The sequence below is a fragment of the Zootoca vivipara genome, chromosome 7, assembly GCF_963506605.1.
Source record: "Zootoca vivipara chromosome 7, rZooViv1.1, whole genome shotgun sequence".
NCBI classification, from domain to species: Eukaryota; Metazoa; Chordata; class Lepidosauria; order Squamata; family Lacertidae; genus Zootoca; species Zootoca vivipara.
In genome coordinates, this window is record NC_083282.1 from 19,433,527 (window position 1) to 19,451,767 (window position 18,241).

The window sequence follows — 18,241 nt, forward strand, 5'->3', positions numbered from 1 at the left end:
CTTCACCAGGCCAACCTCCCTGCGACTTTGCTTCTCCGTTCTTGCAAGAAGCAGTGACTCAACTCCCTGGAGGCCGGGTGAGCCCTGCTGCCCCCACTGTGTCACCTGCAACCAGTACCAAGTTGGCTGGAAAGCTGGTTTCAGGGTTGCCTCCAGTCTGTGAGGGGCCTGAGCACAATGTCTACCTGCTGATGGGGCCCTTCCTCTAGTGGGCTTCCTGGAAGCAGTGCAGGAAGGAGCAGACAGTAGCAGGTGGCTACTTTTCCCACAATGTCCAGGAATGATGCATTGTCTGAAATCAGAATGGCAGCTAGACTCTGGTTCAGTGGACCTGAAGACCTGTTACATGATGAAATCCCACTCAACCCTTGGCAAGATGATACAGAAAGCCAGCTTATCAAGCCATTCCATGCCCACCACAGTAAGTCCGAACACAAACTTCAGCAATGGAAATCAGAGGACAGATATGGGAAGAATACCTTCCTCCACACTTTAATTTGCATCTGATGAGAGGTAAAATTCTCCTTATCCTTGGCAGGAGGGCTGAAGAAGACTCATTTACACAAAGCACAGATGAGGGAGTGAAATTGGGCCTGGACTGTAGCATTTCAGACAGCACTTGTGGGGCTCATGTGACTGATGTTCTCCTCCATGTTATAAATAAACTAAATTAGAATTCCTGCTGCACATACAAAAGTTACCTGTCAGTAATAGGACTAGGCTTGTAGATTTGGGGAGAAATTTTTAAACGTGGAAATACAAAATCTGGGGTGGGGAACCTGTGGCCCAGCACCTGTTGTTGAACTCCAACTCCCATCATCCCTGACTATTGGCCATCCTGGACAGGGATGATGGGAGTTGTAGTACAGCAACATCAAGAGGGTCAACGATTCCCCTTGTATTCAATAATGTGCAGTCTGAAATGGCGCAGTCCAGGAACAGTCTAGCTATGTCGTCTGCTGCTGCTTTGAACTAAACCAGGAATATATCTTAGAAAGTGGCCATATGCACCGTGTGATAAATTACTATTTGATAAATGGATATCTTCATCCACCTATAATCAATTGGAAATGCACTATTTCCATATATTAACTACAGCAAATTTTGCTGTATGGAAGTGGCAGCCTTTCTAGTGCCATTCTTCAGGTAGTAAGGTAGCTACGAGGCATATTCTAGTTCATATATTTTATATTAACTGCTACCTGGTGATTTTTCATGGAGCTGAGAGCTACAAATTTCAAATGGAATTTTGGTTTCCCTCATTTGCCTGTGGACTAAAACTTTAGCCAATTTTCAAGGGCATGCTTCACAGGAATTGCACACTTTCTGCAAAACAATATTCCGTCGAACTCAGTATTTCCAAGAAAGAATTCAATATTTAGAAGCGAGGGATCTCTTTTGTATATATGTGGTCAAGCCTCCAAGTCCCTCATAAAATTATACAGCAGATCACACTGTGTTTTGAAATAGGCATTGATTGATTTTTCTGTACATCTTGGCTAAATCAAAGAGATAGACTGAAATAATTTGAAATGCATATGGGGAAAGGGGAGCTTTGGTTTGCATTTGGAGCACAGATTCAGGGGGATGCGTAGGAGGGTTGTGCCAAATAGTCTCTCGTTTTTATATTCACTTTGAAAGTAGCATATTTGATGTGTGTGCGCACACACACACACACACGCACCATCTTATTTTGTCAACTCTTTTTAGCATTGTGTGACATCCAGTCTCCCACCTTCAGACCTCATTGCTCTCAGTAACAAATGTCCCACTCGTAACAAATGATGGAGGCTGGTCCATGAGGGCAAATGGGGCGCTTCCCTACCAACCTCAGTCTGTCTTCAGCCAACTCCTGCCTGCCTGCCCTCCCACAACCAGCCAGGGGGTGTCTCTGCCTGCCATTGGCACTGGCTCAACATTGGCTGTTGGTCTTCCTGCCTCCTGCCCTACCAGTTCCAGTGGGCTCTACTTGCCAGCAAGAAAGATCTGCATGCATAAGCAGCCATGTGATGCTTGTAAACGGCCTTCCACACACATTGGATGCTTCAGATGTTCATCACATGGACAATCCCTGCCCAAGTTGTAATGTTCACTTGCGCATTGGGTGAACAGGTTGGATGATGGCGGTAGCTAATTGGAGCCAGAAGCAAGTTTTTTGTGTTTTATCTTTTACTTTCTCTAAAGTAAATAGAGCATATGGGAAAGTTACTTGAATGCCATACAACGTTACACAGAAGCAACTTACATCCAATCCCTTATTAAAATGGAACTCCTTGCCAAATAAGGGTTATCTAAGGGGCCCTGGGAGGCTTTTAATGTTTAATAGATTATTATTTTATTTTATTTTTCTGTTGGAAGCCACCCAGAGTGGCTGGGTATAAATAATAAATTGTTGTTGTTGTTGTTGTTGTTGTTTGTTAGGCAGCTGCTTTATTTTTATTTGTTCATCACGCCATTGCATGGTTCCCTGGGCAATGTCCATTTAATAGCTTAACACGCTTTATAAAAGGCAGAGATACAAAAAAAAATTAACATAATAAAATCCAAAAACAGCACAGATAAACAAGCTAACTGCAACCACCCTCAAATTCATGTGGGTCACGTGGGCAGCTGAAATAATCTCATAAAAGCTAAAAACCTATGAGCAAAGAGCAGCACAGCCAGAATAAAAGCAGAGACAAAATACCAAGTCAAGCCATTGGTCTTCCTTGCTTAGCTCTGTCAGCAGTGAATGGCAGAAGTTCTCCAGGGTATCAGACAGGAGGCTTACCTGGAGACGCATGGGGTTGAACCCAAGGCCTTCGGCATATGCTTTGCTACTGAGCTCAATGGAAGTTTCAGCTGTAGATACTTCAAAACCTTTACCTGCTGTTGATTATGGGGTTGTTGCCGCCAATGATGATGTGTTTTATTTGTACGTTGCCATCGGGATACACGATATTTTACAGACAAATGTAACTAAGTAGTATCTGTGCCCCAGGGAGATAACAATCTAAACCATCTAAATATCAATAGAAGAGGCAAGGAAAGTATATTGGGAAAGCAGTTACATATACCTAGACTTCATTGCTATCTGTGAGGACTAAAGATACAAGTATGTATGACTGTCCTAGATAGCAATGAAGTTACAACACTTATTCCGCCACACCACAAACAGAAGTTTTGGTAGCGGGTTTTACAGTAATCCCTTTGTCATTTGAAATTATGTACATTTCCCATCCTGTATTTAAAACCAGCATAAAGAGTCCAACTTGCTTGATGTCAACTGCCAACAAGTGTTGCAGGTGTGTGATTCACTGCACCCTAAATGTACAGGTGTACAAGAGGCCCCTCCTTCCATCCCCTCTTCTCCATCATGGGTTTGTATACATGCACATTATGCACATATGAAATCTACCATCATTGGCAGAGCCAAATATGCAGCCTGACCCTATTCCTGTTTATTTGGAAATCAGACCCGCAAAACCCACCACCCTTAAATGATTACACAAGACCTGCAGGCAAGCATTCAGGACCACTTTCGACCATAGGTTCACAGTTTCTTCAGTGGGTTATATGCCCACCCAAATAATTGTCTGTGAATCAGAAGAGGCTTTCTTGCATACCCATCAGCTAGCTGTATTGGGTTATTTTTCTGGTGCCTGCCCTGAGCGCGGCAGCTTTATTAGTCATCTCCCACTGGTTGAGCTAACTAGATTTTAACAGATTCCTTAGAACCTTCCATTCTCATCCCCCCACTCCCTCTCCCTTTCCTTCGCTCCACAGGGAAGCTGTAATAATTACAGGCATATAAAAAGGATTGTGTGTCTGTGGCCAGCCTGCTTTAGTGTGTGGTGATATAAGAAAGGAGACTAGGAGCTGCACTGGAGGGGGGAAGAGAGAGAGTGAGAGAGAGTGAGAGAGAGGCTGCCTAGATGTGTGTTTTAGTGGATGATTAAATCTGGGGAGGCTGATCCCCTTTCATGCTGAGGATGTTGTGAGCTGCAGGAACGCCTCTCCCTGCCAGCCTGCACTAGGATGATAATCAGTCACTATGAAAACTCATTAGCCTCCACAGCAATGAGTCCTCCACTGCTCAAGCTTGGTGCTGTCCTTAGTACCATGGCAATGATTTCTAACTGGATGTCCCAAACGCTCCCATCATTGGTAGGACTAAACACCACCAGGCTGTCCACTTCTAATACTCTAGTAAGTAACTGCAATCTCTTGAAGGGCTTCGTTTGGAGGAGGGCTAGGGAGGGGGAAGAGACATTCAGAGCAATTTATTTTTCTTTTTTAAGAGACTGGGAAGTCCTTCTTCATAAAGTTTTTAATCTCCTTTTGAAATCTGTTTTAAGTAGGAAACCTCCCAAGGCTCTTAATTGATGTATGTTGCGAGGTGGACCCTAGAACCTCAGAACAGTTGTGAAGGATCTTTGCAGGAGAAGATTTTGAAGTGAGCTTGATGAATACTTGTCTAAAACCCTGGGTATTGTATGCAAGATGCAAGATATTGCTAGATGTTGAGGTTTGGGTTGTTTTCATGTGCAGGATTATTATTATTCCAAAAACAAACAAAAAATATTGTCGTGGTTATGTGGAGTAAAATAGATTAGACTGTCAGAGTTGTTTATTTTTATGTTTATTTTATTGTAAAAACTATCATATGCAGCAGAGCAGAATAATTTCTCCCTCCTCCCCTCCCACCTTCCCGCTTCTGCCAGGTTTCAATGCAGCATGTAAATATCACAAAATAATATTTTAAAAGTAGGAGTTTTACCGGTTGGCCAGAAAACAAACACACACTTGCGAGCAATCTGGCGAGGAAAGAATGCCAATTGTTATTCCCAGCTTACCAGCTATTGATGTTCTGCTACTTTTCCTTATGGATTTAATCTCCCGTTTATGACTACTTGCAGTTCATATATGATGCATGCCAGGGAATTTTGTTCCAGCATAAGAGCAGCCAGTTCAAAATTGCTTTTATCTGTCTCGTTCTGTGGTCTTAATATTGGCTTAATAGCTTGGTGGAAGGGGTGAACCCTGGGTTCTTTGCCATCTCATTTGATGAAAGAGGAGCTAATGAAAGTTTGAAGAGAAGGCACTTAAACTAAATATCTGTGAGGAATCATTCCTCCACACCTGTGCTAACATGCCGTGTAATTGCAATCAAATATCGGGGCAAGAACAGCTTGGGGCTAAATTTCACTTAAAAACTAAAGATGTGATTAATTTACTGATCAATGTTGAATTTGCCAAAAAGCCTGTGAACAGAGGAAGATAATTATAGTAGTTAGCTTCCAGTGCTGTTCATTTGGACTCCTTGTTTTGCTATTTTTAAAGACCTTCTAATGTAGCCCTATTGATTTCAGGGAGACTGTGTGTAGAAGGGAGACAATTCTGATTATTTTCAAGAAATACAACTGAATTATTGCCTTTGTACCTACTGGGGCTCTGGGAAGATGTGAGTTTATTTAAACTGTGCACCCAGTTTGACTTACTAAACTTGATGGATCAGCTCTTCACCTAAGGTGAACTAGTGTATGTAGCTCTTTAGACCTCAAATGAGCTGTATCGAGTTATGGATTGAGGCTATACATTGTGTGTGTGTGTGTGTGTGTGTGTGTGTGTGTGTGTGTGTGTCCTTATTTTTGACTGCAGTAAGATGAAAAAAACTAAATGGGTTTAATTAAGGTTACAGCTAGAAGGAAGGGGACGAAGTGTCACTGTTTCTCTCAATTATATGTTGAATGAATATAAAATTATTAATTTTTGCAAATTTGGAAAACCTGTGTGGTGTAAAGGATACACTGGGAGGCAGAGGGTATCTGAGTTCAAATTCTTTCTTAGCCACAAAAGTAACTGGCTGGCCTTTAACCAATTTCAGCCCAACCAGCCTTGCAAGGTTGATGTGATATGCCTTGTCCCAACACATTTGAGGATGGGTGACTGTTAGATAGATTAATAGATCCAGATGATTTCCTTGGTTCCCTCCCCCCCCCAAAAAAAAATGAAACTGGGAGACACATGAAGCCAAGAAGTGTAGAACCTACAATAAAATTGGCTTTAATATATGATTTGACTTCATTTCAAAATTTACAATTTTTGGAATTTAATCTTGATCCAAGAGCAGGCCTCCAAGTATAACTGCCTTGTTGGCAGACCCTGAAAGCAGTGGTACCACCAGGAAAGGAGTTGGGGGCAGAAATTTAACAGAATGAGTGCAGAGGGCCACATAGCACAGCAGGTTGGCTTTTGAAGTAAGTCTAGTAAAACTCCTTCCTCTTTAAAGAGAGGGTGACTGTGTGAGATCATGTAAAAGTAAGCAAAGTGATATACCTTGCCATCTAAAGGAACCACTAAGTTCAGTCTAAAATGTCCTACTGTGTACCACTGTGTGAGAGGACTCCTGTGATGGATCTAAGAGACCGTGACAAATGTAGAGATAGAAGTCAGGACAGCCTGATTAGAACCTGGGCCAATATACTCATAGCTGCCAAGTTATCCCTTTTTTAAGGGATTTTCCCTTATGCTGAATAGGCTTCCTCGCGAGAAAAGGGAAAACTTGGCAGCTATGAATATACTTTAGAGTAGGCTGGTGAGTTTCCATTCCCCAGATAGAAACAAAGTTTGGATCCCACCCCTTAGTCACTCTTTTCTCACTCTCTTCTTTTTTTTTTCTTTCCTTCTTGCTTCAGCAGCTTGTATTTGATTGTGTGTGTGATTGTGTGTGTGTGTGTGTGTGTGTGTGTGTGTGTGTGTGTAGGATGTCCGGCACACAATATCTCCAGATATCACATTCCAACACACTTCACCTCCATCATTTCAGCAATCCCTACAGAAGCAGCCCCTACAACAGTAATGCAATCCTCATAGTTCAGGGGAATGATAAGGAAATAATAGCATATATGTCTTACTGTGGACCAGTTAGCAATATGTTCTCTGTATGTAGAAGGCACTGGGTGGTGATTATGAATCCACCATAGATAAACTCGAAATAAACTATCAAATGTGAAGCAAAGAGCTGTCTTTTTATGAAGTTTGGTACCTTTTCAGATATTTTGCTGCACATACTGTATCATAAAGGAAGAGCTGTAAATCTACTTACCTTTATTATTTCCTCAACTGGGCTGGAGAAATATTTCCTTTTTTTCCTTTTTTCAGTTGCTGCTTTTATTGAACTTGATGGAATTTGTTGCCCCATCCCCGCCCACCAAAAACTTGGCCAGTATACATTGAGTGGCCAGTCTTCTATTGAAACAAATGAGGCTGTTTCCATAGAAAGTTTGCATTCATTGTTGTCATCCCTACCACTTTCAATTCAGTGGAACCTGTGCAGGAATTTTTTCCACTTAGAGATCTGAACTCCAGCAATTGCAACTAAAAGCATGTCACCGTGTTATCATCAGACGATGAGAAACATAAACAGCTTGGCTGGAGTACAGCTATTCCGCAACTGTGTATTTATATCTAGATACACACACACACACACACACACACACTCACACACACACACACACACACACTCAACACACATACATTGGCATCTATATTATGAACATGCAAACCTATAGAACTCACATACTCACATATTCACTATTGTATAACCCTTCACCATTACCTCTATGAATCATGACTTGTGAAATGCTCTCCCCAGGGAGGTTCGCCTGGCGCCTTCATTATACACACACAGCTTTATTACAGTCCATAGGCCCATTATAAATCTTTAGGCACCAGGCAAAAATGTTCCTCTTTAACCAGGCCTTTGGTTGACTGGCATTCAATGCCCTTTTTAAAATGTGTTGCAGGGGGTTATTGGGTTGTTTTATTTTGATTGTGTATTTTGTGTTTTTATATTGTGATATTATTCTGCGAGTATAGGGCAGTATACAAATTTTAGTTTAATAACCATGACAACAACTTGATATAATTAGCAGTGAGATTGCTTTACATGCATTCTGAATTGTACTTGTGTTTCATATAAATAATATTGCTCTCAAATTGTTCTCAGCTTCTTGTCCTTCTCACTTCCATTTCAGTGAGTTTTGATACTGTGGCAATGCATTCTGATTTATTAATCCATTGTACCAGTAACCCAAACCCCTTCAAACAAAGTCAAAGTAACTTCATTCGCCCCCATTCATCTCATGTTGCCATAGTCTCAACTCTCTTCGCCTCCGTCTGCTAGTTTGTTTCCCTTGTCTCTCTCCCCCCCACTTCCCTCTGAAGTTTATCTTTCATGCCACACTTCTCAGTCTTCCTTTAGTTCATGGAAAGCATCAAGGGCATGGACAGCGCTGCAGAAATAAACATAACAGTCATCACCATAATATCTACAAATACATGGCAGCCTTTCTGTCTTCTTTCAGATCTTTCTTCGAAGCCTGCCTGTTTTGGTGTAACCCCTTCATTTTATGTCCGCTCTAAAGATAATGTCAAAGTTTGTCATATCTGGGACCTGCATTTTCATAAATATCATCTCAAAAGAGAGGTGAGATTGCAAGCTGCAGATCCGGCTGAAATCTAAGCCTGAGAAGAATACCCAGCCTCTCTCCTACCAGCCTCACCTGATCTCCAAAACATCTTCCTCCACCTTCCCCTGATAACCAGAACAATCTTCTCCCATCCTCCCTTAAAGACATAGTGGTTGGCAGCAGCATAGCATCACATGAAGAGAGGGGGGAAAGGGAGACAAGTTAGTTCCTCCATCCTTTCCCTGATGTCCCGGCTCTTGGTATATCCTCCACAACTGCCACAACTAGCTGTTAATATCTTTAAGGGGAAGGAAGAAGTTGTTTGGAAGGTCTCAGCTGGCAGGGAGGTCCTTTCTGGAGATTTGAGAGGGCTGGCAAGAGGGAATGGTATTCTCCTTTTCAAAATGTTGGATTCGCTCAGGAAATAAGCCTAGTTCAGAAATATTTTGGCTCTGTTCCAAGGTAATCCAACATAAACTCACATAGGGAGGAATCTCACCCAGTTCTAACTAGCCAAGGCTATGTACACCTCCATTTGTTCTCATTCATCTCTTACTACCTTTAGCAGTCCTTCCTCTTCCTCTTTCCAGCTGCTAGTTTTTAGAATGTAATCTATTTGAGGGCAGGGACCTACTTGTTCATAACTCTGTTTCCTTCCCTGTTTCATGCAGTGTGTCCAGCCCTAAAGATTTGCAGGCATCCTTTTTCCTTTGCATGAAGAGAGATTTCCCCCCAGCTTCCTTGATTTTTCTCAGACCAGCCAGCAGCAAACCCGCATTTGCAGGAGACGCACCAGTGGCTTTTGTTAGTTTATGTTAGGTGTGGTGATGAGAGCAACTAGCTCAGTATTGTCTACCCTGACCGGCAGCAGTTCTGCAGGGTTTCAGGCAGTCCCACCTGGACATGCCAGGTATTCAACCTGAATATCTTCTGCATACAAACAAGATGCTCTGCCAATGAGCCATGGCTCTTTGATGCAAAACAAGTGCATCAACACTTTTCGAAAATGAAAATCCAGCTTTACCTGTTTGTTGCTGTGCCATTTCTCCTAGGGACAACAGCCCTTCTAAAATCACAAAAGATGCTGGAAATAATAAAGGAAAAACAGAAGGCACAAGAGCACTGTGGCCTAAATATAGCCTAATATCATCAATCATTTAAGCCTGGGTAGCCAATCACAATGCCCTTCCACTGTGCCTAAGGAATTTTCTTTGTGCTAAATATGCATCAGATGAACAGGAAGTTATTTTTTTTTAAAAAAAAATGTCTTGTAGTGATTACTTGATTACTTTTAGAATAGCACTAGTTCAGCATGCAACATGCTGAGGACTCTTCCAGCTCATCGTGTCTCATACATAAGCTTATGTCCTTTGGGTTTAGGGAAGGTTTTGAGAATCCATCCTATTTACTGTCTGCCTCGCTGTCCAAATGTGGATTGTCATACCTTCAGGGAAAGGAACATTCCCATTCTGCTTACGTTATCTTGTTCAGCATTATTATTATTATTATTATTATTATTATTATTATTATTATTATTATTGGGTGTTCAACAGGGCAGGCACAACTGCTGAGAAGGCCCTCTTCCTGGTTCGCTGTAACCTCACTTCTTGCAGAGTGAGGAAACTGCCAGAAGGCCCCCAGAGCTGGATCTCAGTATCTGGGCTGAACGATGGGGGTAGAGACACTCCATGAGCTACATAGATGACCCTGTATAAATTAATAAGAAAGCTGCAATCCTATGCACACTTAGGAGGCAATCCAAACCCAAGGTTCTCTGAGGAATAAGTGAGTTAGGATCTAGTGAATCTCTGGTTCAGTGTAAGACACCACCCCCACCAACCCTGGCTCGTCTGAAGCTAGCTCATCTGAGGCTTGTATTAGCCCCCCCCCCCCCGAAAAAAGAGGCATTCTGCAGTGTGACAGGTGTCAGACTGGGGGCAGGGACACACTTATGCTCAATCCTAATTCCTAGCTCAACTGCATGGCGTGATAATCCAGCAAAATGGGTGGCATAAGTCAAATTCTATTTTAGTTTTCCCTCTGCTGGGCTTACACCAGCTCAGTTAGCAATAGCCTCATATCTGGACTTGGTTTACTTTATGCTGTCCTCTCTTAAGCCACTTTAAATTTCACCGGCCTCCCAGAGTTAGGATTGCTCCATAAACTGGGAATAAGTCTCCCTGACCTCCGTGGAACTTACTTCTGAATAGACTTGTATAGGATTGTGATATGAATATTAGTTTTGGAGCAAATAAACACCATCACAGTATGTTCTTTGATTTGTAGGTGATACGTAGCTGTCCTATCTCTTAGCCTCATCCGTACAATAATGGCGATCACTGTTCTACTCAGTTTCCAAATGTGGAACTGAGGCCAAGAGATGCCCAACTGAGTCTGAAGCTGAGCAAGAATTTTTACCCATAGTTCCTGAGTCCAAAGCTGTTGCTTGGCGAGAATAAGCCTAGCTTAGACCTGTGAGAATGCTTCCCCCTCGTTAGCTTTTCAGTAACTTTGCATCTGCAGTTGAGTTTGTTACTCACCCTCAAACTGTTTGCTTATTCGTTCTGTGCAGGAACCAGCCCCAGAGCTCCCTATTCCATGCCTCAGATGTGCCAATGCCACAGCAAGCTTGTGATCCATTACTGAGTCATTATTATAAAATATAAACTGCCTTAAGTGCTTTGGCAGCAAGGTGGTAGATAAGTGTCATAAATAAATAAGCAACCCACATTTTAATAGCTCGGGGAATGGCGCAAATGTGAATGAGACATGGATACAACATGAGCATATGTTGGGATTGGTCACAAATTCATGTTTATCACCTGATTGATCATCAATAGATTACTCAGCAGCGGAGCTGGGGAGGAGGGAGAGCTCAGTTGCAGAACACAAGCTCTGCCTGAAGAAGGACCACATATCGATATATGGCACCTCCAGTTAGTTATTGTTGTTGTTGTTGTTATACCCTGTCCAGCTGGCTGGGTTTCCCCAGCCACTCTGGGTGGCTTCAGGCAGCTGAGTGGCACAGTCCACTTTTCAGCTGCTGCTAGTCAGGAGTCTTGCAGCCAATTCCTTTCTCTCCGGTGATATTTCATACATGACATGGCAGCAAACCCAGGGTTGCCACCAAACATGCACTCCACAGGGACCTGCAGCCAAACAAGGCTCCCTGATTGACGGGCCTGCATGTTGCAAACATTTTTTTTTATTGCATTTGCACATTACTTTTTTGGGTGTACATGTCAAACAACAATGTCTTCCGTGCACATTTTTAAAATGTCACACGTGAGGTGTCCTTGAGGGTGGGGTAGGAGCTCTTCTTACCTGCTTCACTGCTGTGTAGGAGCACGCTTCCAAAACAGCACTTGCTCAGAATTTGTTTTCTTGCCGATGTAAAGTACAGACAAGGTTCCTGGCAGTACTTCAGAAGCTAGAAGGGTGCTGAGCAGGAATCCCAGCTTCTAGTGGTCAGGGGTGGCAACCTGCGTGTTCCTTTGGCTAGCAGAACCATAATCAGTTCTGCAAAATAGTATTCATCACCACCATTATTTTCCCCACCACACCGAGACTTTTGGACGACTTACCGTAAATATTACACCGCTGAAAACAAAATGGAGGCAGGCCCCAAATCACAGTCTTCCCACAGCACCATTTGGCTACTAGCTTATACATTTGCGATTCCCAAATGTCAACACAGTCCACTGTACATTTACGGCAGCCTTCCACTGGCTTGAGAAAGTTCCTGCCTTTACTGCTTGCCTAGGACTCCCTTGCAGGGAAGAGGATCTATGGGATTGTCAAGTATTTGATAGGCATCAGCAGCCCAAGATGTTTTGCTACCCTAGGCAAAGATGGTGCCTTTCTACCATTCCATGTGCAAAAGCCAACCATACTGGCAGCTGAGACCTTTCAAGGCTGTAAATGGGGAAGCATCTTCCCCTGCACCTGATGGCACCAGGCTAGCTTAGTGCACAAGCTGCATGGCTCACACACCTCTGTACTACAACCTGTACACCTCTGCAACTTCCACCTGAGACAGCTACCTCATTCTGCCTAATGATAGGGCCGGTTGCCCAGCCACCATAGATGACTACTGGGCTGCATGTGACTTGGTAGGTTGTACAGACCTGCAACAGTGTCTTCTTACTGCACAACATCAGCTTTAATAGATCAGCAGGTAACGGAAAGGAGATCTCACGGCCCCACGTTTTATTTATGTTACAAACAGTTGTAGCTTTGATAAGCTGGGCTTATTCCAGCTTCCAATGCTTCCAGCTATTCAAAACCCATCAACATTGGTCCCTTTGGCTCTGTTTTGCTTTGCTTTTATTGTTCTTGTTATACCACATGCCCTCCGCCGTAACAATAATAAACACAATGGATAAAAAAGCATTGTGGGCGTCCTATAATTCAGCACTAAACCTTTTTTTTCCAGAAAGCCCTAAGGCAAGTCTTTCCACGGACCTTTCCAAATAATAAATACACCTTTCTTATTCCTTTTTTATGGAGGATCCAGACATCTTTCTTTGAGGCTGCACTTCTTTGTGGTGGGAGTGTTGCACTTTCCCAGCCTTTGTGTTGCAGTGTTTTGTTACCGGGAAACTGCAGCTTTTCTTGCTCCAGAAAATGCACTCTGAGCTAACGTGATTGTCGTGTGTGCTATGGTTTGAATCCCCCTTTGCAATGTGTATTTTTTTTATATATATATAAAAAGATTGTGTGACAAAACAGATTGTATTTGTTACCTTTTCAGCATTTGAATTATTTTTAGAAAATTATAAGTCAATCTTATTTTTTAATGTCTTAGGTAAAGCCCTGAAGCTTGCTGATCAGAAGGTCGGCGGTTTGAATCCCCGCGGCAGTGTGAGCTGCCGTTGTTCAGTCCCAGCTCCTGCCAACCTAGCAGTTCGAAAGCACGTCAAAGTGCAAGTAGATAAATAGGTACCGATACAGCGGGAAGGTAAACGGCGTTTTCATGCGCTGCTCTGGTTCGCCAGAAGTGGCTTTGTAATGCTGGCCACATGACCTGGAAGCTGTACACCGGCTCCCTCGGCCAATAACACGAGATGAACACCACAACCCCAGAGTCGGTCATGACTGGACCTAATGGTCAGGGGTCCTTTTACCTTTTAAAGCCCTGAAACAAAATGTTGCTTCTGTTCAGGGTTCTAGGCACTTCAATCCTGTCTGCCTCAGAGGAGTTGGGTGGGGTAGACACCTTAGTACTCAGTCATAACTACTACAGATGCAATAAGGCAGCAATATGCATTCTGACCTGTATTGTCACAATTAGCACCATTTCCATTCCACTGCAGTTCGGTTTCTACCAAACACTATGTTATAGCTCTCAATGTCTGCTATTCAGTGTAAGTTACAGAACTATTTACATGACTTATGTGACTTACATTCATTTCAATGTAAAAGAATTGCCAGGGCACTGTTAAAAAAAAGTTACTAATTATGTACTATTTGCAGACTTGAAACAACTGTGTGAATGAATACCCACTGTATTCACTTGACTGATTTCTGTTCCTGACTATTGCTGTAAGTTGCAGCCATTACTGCTTCCTTTTACATTTTTGGCAGAATTTTACGACATCTGTAATAACTAAATTAAAATCTATGATTTAATCTTTGGCAGGTCTCACTCCCCCCCCCCCGGACCTATAAAAATAGCTTTACATTGTGACCAGGAAATGACCAATTCAGACAATGAGATTCTTCTATCCACCTTTAAATATCTATGTCTCTTCCTCGGTCCTCCTTTTCTAATCAGCCCATTCCATTTCCCTTCCACCTAGTTTTCTGTTTTTCCTCTCTCAGCAGTATGGCAGAATTCCATGGACAGTGAGGGTGCTCAATCCTCATGGGGCTGTTTTGGGGGATCCCCAATCCCCAGGGTTGTTGTTTTTTTTTCTTAAAAAGAAATAAGTACTTCTGCAAACAAGGTTAACCCAAGTCTGCTGATACCTCCCTTCTGTGTATGGCTCTTGCCATTTTGGCTACATAAGCAATAGTTTAAGGACGGAATGACAATGAATGAAAATTATGTTGTGTATAAGCTGTTCTTTCAATTGGAAGGTCGGCAGTTTGAATCTGCGCAACGCAGTGAGCTCCGGTTGCTTTGTCCCAGCTCCTGCCCACCTAGCAGTTAGAAAGCACACCAGTGCAAGTTGATAAATAGGTACTGCTGTGGCAGGAAGGTAAACAGAGTTTCCATGCACTCTGGTTTAGTCATGCTGGCCACATGACTCGAAAAGCTGTCTGTGAACAAACGCCGGCTCCCTCGGCCTGAAAGCGAGATGAGCGCCACAACCCCATAGTTGTCTTTGACTGGACTTAACTGTCCAGGGGTCCTTTACCTTTTACCTTTACCTTACTTTCAGTTATTCTAATGTTTTAAGTTAGTAGTGTGGATGGTTACTTCAATGGGCCTATAATTATGTGCATGTATAGGATTGTTCTGAAAGGATGCTGATATATTCATTTTATTAATTTCCCAGCTTTCTTCCAAGGAGTCCATAGTTCTACACCCCTCTTCCATAGCTGCCAAGTAATCCCCTTTTTTAAAGGGAAATTCCCTTATGCTGAATAGGCTTCCTCGTGAAAAAAGGGAAAACTTGGCAGCTATGCCCTCTTCCACTTTTAGGTCACACAGTGGGCTTCATGGCTGAATGTGAAGAGCACTCTATGCAAGTCTGTGCTGTAGAGGCACCAGTTCATTCATTCATTCATTGCATTTATATATTGCCTTTCTGCCGAGGCAGTTTAGAATTTTAAAGAACTTGGACAAATGCTGTAACTTGTAAAGCTGGCCAGGTGGGGGAGGGCACAGTCCGTCTGGATAAGATCCTGATGTCTTCAGCTGCCTTCTTCACTCTCTTCATCCTCCTCACAGTGCAGATGGTGTTGGTTGGCCCTCAAATATATTTGTTGTCAGTTTGACCATTCTCTTTAATATGTACCTGGTACAATGTACAGTAAATGCTGAAGTGTGTGTGTGTGTTTGTGTGTAGTTTAGCAGGCCCATCCCCGCCATATACATGAAAAGACTCAATCAGGGAATGGGCGGACTAACATGGCACATTGCAAGCTGTTGTGTTTGTGTTCAGGGGGGCGGGGAGCAATTCATAACCAGGACTTCGAAATCCTTCCTTTATTATAACTGAAGGAAAAGTTCCACCTGAAAGCTACAAGCAGAAGAGAAGTACAGGAACCCAGTTAGGTTTTATATATATATAAAAGCACTAACTTAAACCATCAGTTCATACACACCTGTTCTTGAAGTAGGCAAAGCTCCCTAATTTGTGGAATTCATTCTCCACAGAGATGTATATGGCACATTCATTAGATGTATGCTGAAGATGCACCTTTTAACACTGGCTGTTGACACCTGGGATATGTATTTTAGAAGCCGCCCTATTTCCTTAGTTGTAATTGTCAGTATGCATATTCTCGATTTGTGTAATATGTCCGGTACCCATGCATGTCCACAAAGCATTGAATGCCTGCTCCTCTTACTTGCCTCCACCTATAAAGTAAGGACAGAGCACATCCTTAGAAGACCCTTTGCATATGGGTAGAAATTGGGTGGTTAAAGCCCAACGATGGTGTAATGGGCTGTGGCATTTCAGACTGGAGGTAAAGGATGCTGGTTTTGCATGTTCCCTCATGTAAAAGCTCCCTACAAGTAGATAACTAGCACATCAGGAAGGAGGAGCTTGCATCTCCCTCCAACTACTGTGCTAGTTTTCTGTTTGCAGTGAGAGAGTTTGGTTTCAATTGTAGAGGAACATTAAAAGATGTTGTTATCACCACAGTCCAGAGTCGTTCCATCTTTTCCACTGCCACTAGGATTCTACCCTCACTTTCTGCTGCCTCTGCATATCCAGTCTAGGTGAGACATTTTAATTTGACACTGACTTTTTTTAAAACAGTGTGCTTCCCAGATCTATTTTCAGCTCTGCTAATGACTAGTCTACTTTGCAATATCTACTCTCTACCTCACAAAGTCCTCTGAGGCTTGAAAGGTTTTGGAGGTAGAAAAATGCCTTGCAGTCTTGTTTCTTCATATTTCTGCGATTATTTTTTAAAAATTATTAACACTCCTGCATCTCGTTCAAATCCTTTGCTGCCTTGTGTCTGGGGAGGGCTGTGTGAGATTAACCCTAGAGAAAAGCCAAGCAGTGTGCAATCCAATAATTGTAGACATGTAAACCTTTCTTCTTCGTTTTTTAAAACAAAAAGATGTCAATGCTATCTTTTTCCTAAAACAATTAAAACATAACTGCACAACTTCTAGCCCAATGCATGCTTTCTCTGTTGTGTCTTGGGTGTGTTGAATGGTTTTGTCTATGTTGTTGTTTAGTCGTTTAGTCGTGTCCGACTCTTCGTGACCCCATGGACCATAGCACGCCAGGCACTCCTGTCTTGCACTGCCTCCCGCAGTTTGGTCAAACTCATGTTCGTAGCTTCGAGAACACTGTCCAACCATCTTGTCCTCTGTCGTCCCCTTCTCCTAGTGCCCTCAGTCTTTCCCAACATCAGGGTCTTTTCCAAGGATTCTTCTCTTCTCATGAGGTGGCCAAAGTATTGGAGCCTCAGCTTCACGATCTGTCCTTCCAGGGAGCACTCAGGGCTGATTTCCTGGTTTTGTCTAATGCTTTTATTAAGCAATTTGTTTTGGGTCTGTGTTGTGCTGTCACTTTTGTGTGTGTGGACAGTTGGTAGGCTACAACTTAGTCTGCATTTCTTGTATGTCTGGGCGTGATGCCAAAGTTACAACCATCAGTAGTTAACATGGTAACATCCAGGGCCAGCCCTAGGGCAAGGCTGGGTGGCGCGGGGCACCAGGCCACCGGGCCACCAGAGGGGTGCCGCACTGCTGCTGGGAAATGGGGCGGGGGGGCACCAGAGGGATTGTCACACCACTGCGCCAGGGCGCCCGATATACTTAAGACGGCCCTGGTAACATCACAGAAGAAGACACTTGTGAGGTTGTGGTTCCTCTTCTGCAGTTAGAAAAACATCACACCTTGTATCTTGTGTGGGCATGAGTGTCAATCATAGGTCAAAGTCAGGAGCAGCTTTACATGACATGCATGGCCTGCCGTTTATTTTATTTTATTCTATTCTTTATTTATTGTCAGCTTTGCACTCCTCCTTTTAGCAGACAAGCTCCTTTGGCCAAGTTGAAGTTAAGTGCTGATCCAGCCATCAATCCACTTGGAGTAAATTGTGCTCTGCAAACGTATGGAGCAAAACAGAGGTTTAGTGTCCAAATCCTTGCACAGATATTCACATACTGGAAGACGCAGCCCATCCAATGAGTAACTTCCCTGTTCACCATGGCTCCATCTCCAGGGTCGAAATCAGGGTGAAGCATGATCACTAACACAATTAAAGTAAGGTCTGCTTTGGCCCTTAGTGAGCAGTGAGAGGAGAAACAGTAACCTCTCATATCTTAACCCACATAAGCAGGCTATAAGTAAGCCTTGTGCATTCGGATATCTCTTGCTGGATCAGGACCTCTGCCCTTTTTGAAAAGAAATTAAAAAGGCACAAAGGGTGAATTGTTTCATTTTCTCTTTATAACTGTTGGGGTGTAGGTAATTTAGAGATTTCCGTTCCATATGGAAGCTTCATCTATGGTCATCTGGTTCCTCTGAGGGAAGTAAGGAAACACCACAGCTTGGTGGGAGAGTAAATGCTTTGCAAACACAAGGTCCCAGCTCCAGCCCTGCCAACCACAGCACTAAAGAGGCGCAAGAAGCACAATTGGTGCTTCT

At 43.0% G+C, this 18,241-nt stretch overlaps 1 protein-coding gene across 1 annotated transcript in view; it reads left to right on the plus strand.

Moving 5' to 3' along the window:
- The first annotated feature begins 270 nt into the window (after positions 1–270).
- The window catches only part of OLFM3 (olfactomedin 3), a 62,594-nt gene continuing 44,623 nt past the window's right edge, over positions 271–18,241 (plus strand). Inside the window, exons 1-2 of the mRNA XM_035122750.2 lie at positions 271–421; positions 4,007–4,188. Coding sequence (XP_034978641.2) covers positions 271–421; positions 4,007–4,188 — 333 coding nt within the window. The remainder of the gene's footprint in view (positions 422–4,006; positions 4,189–18,241) is intronic.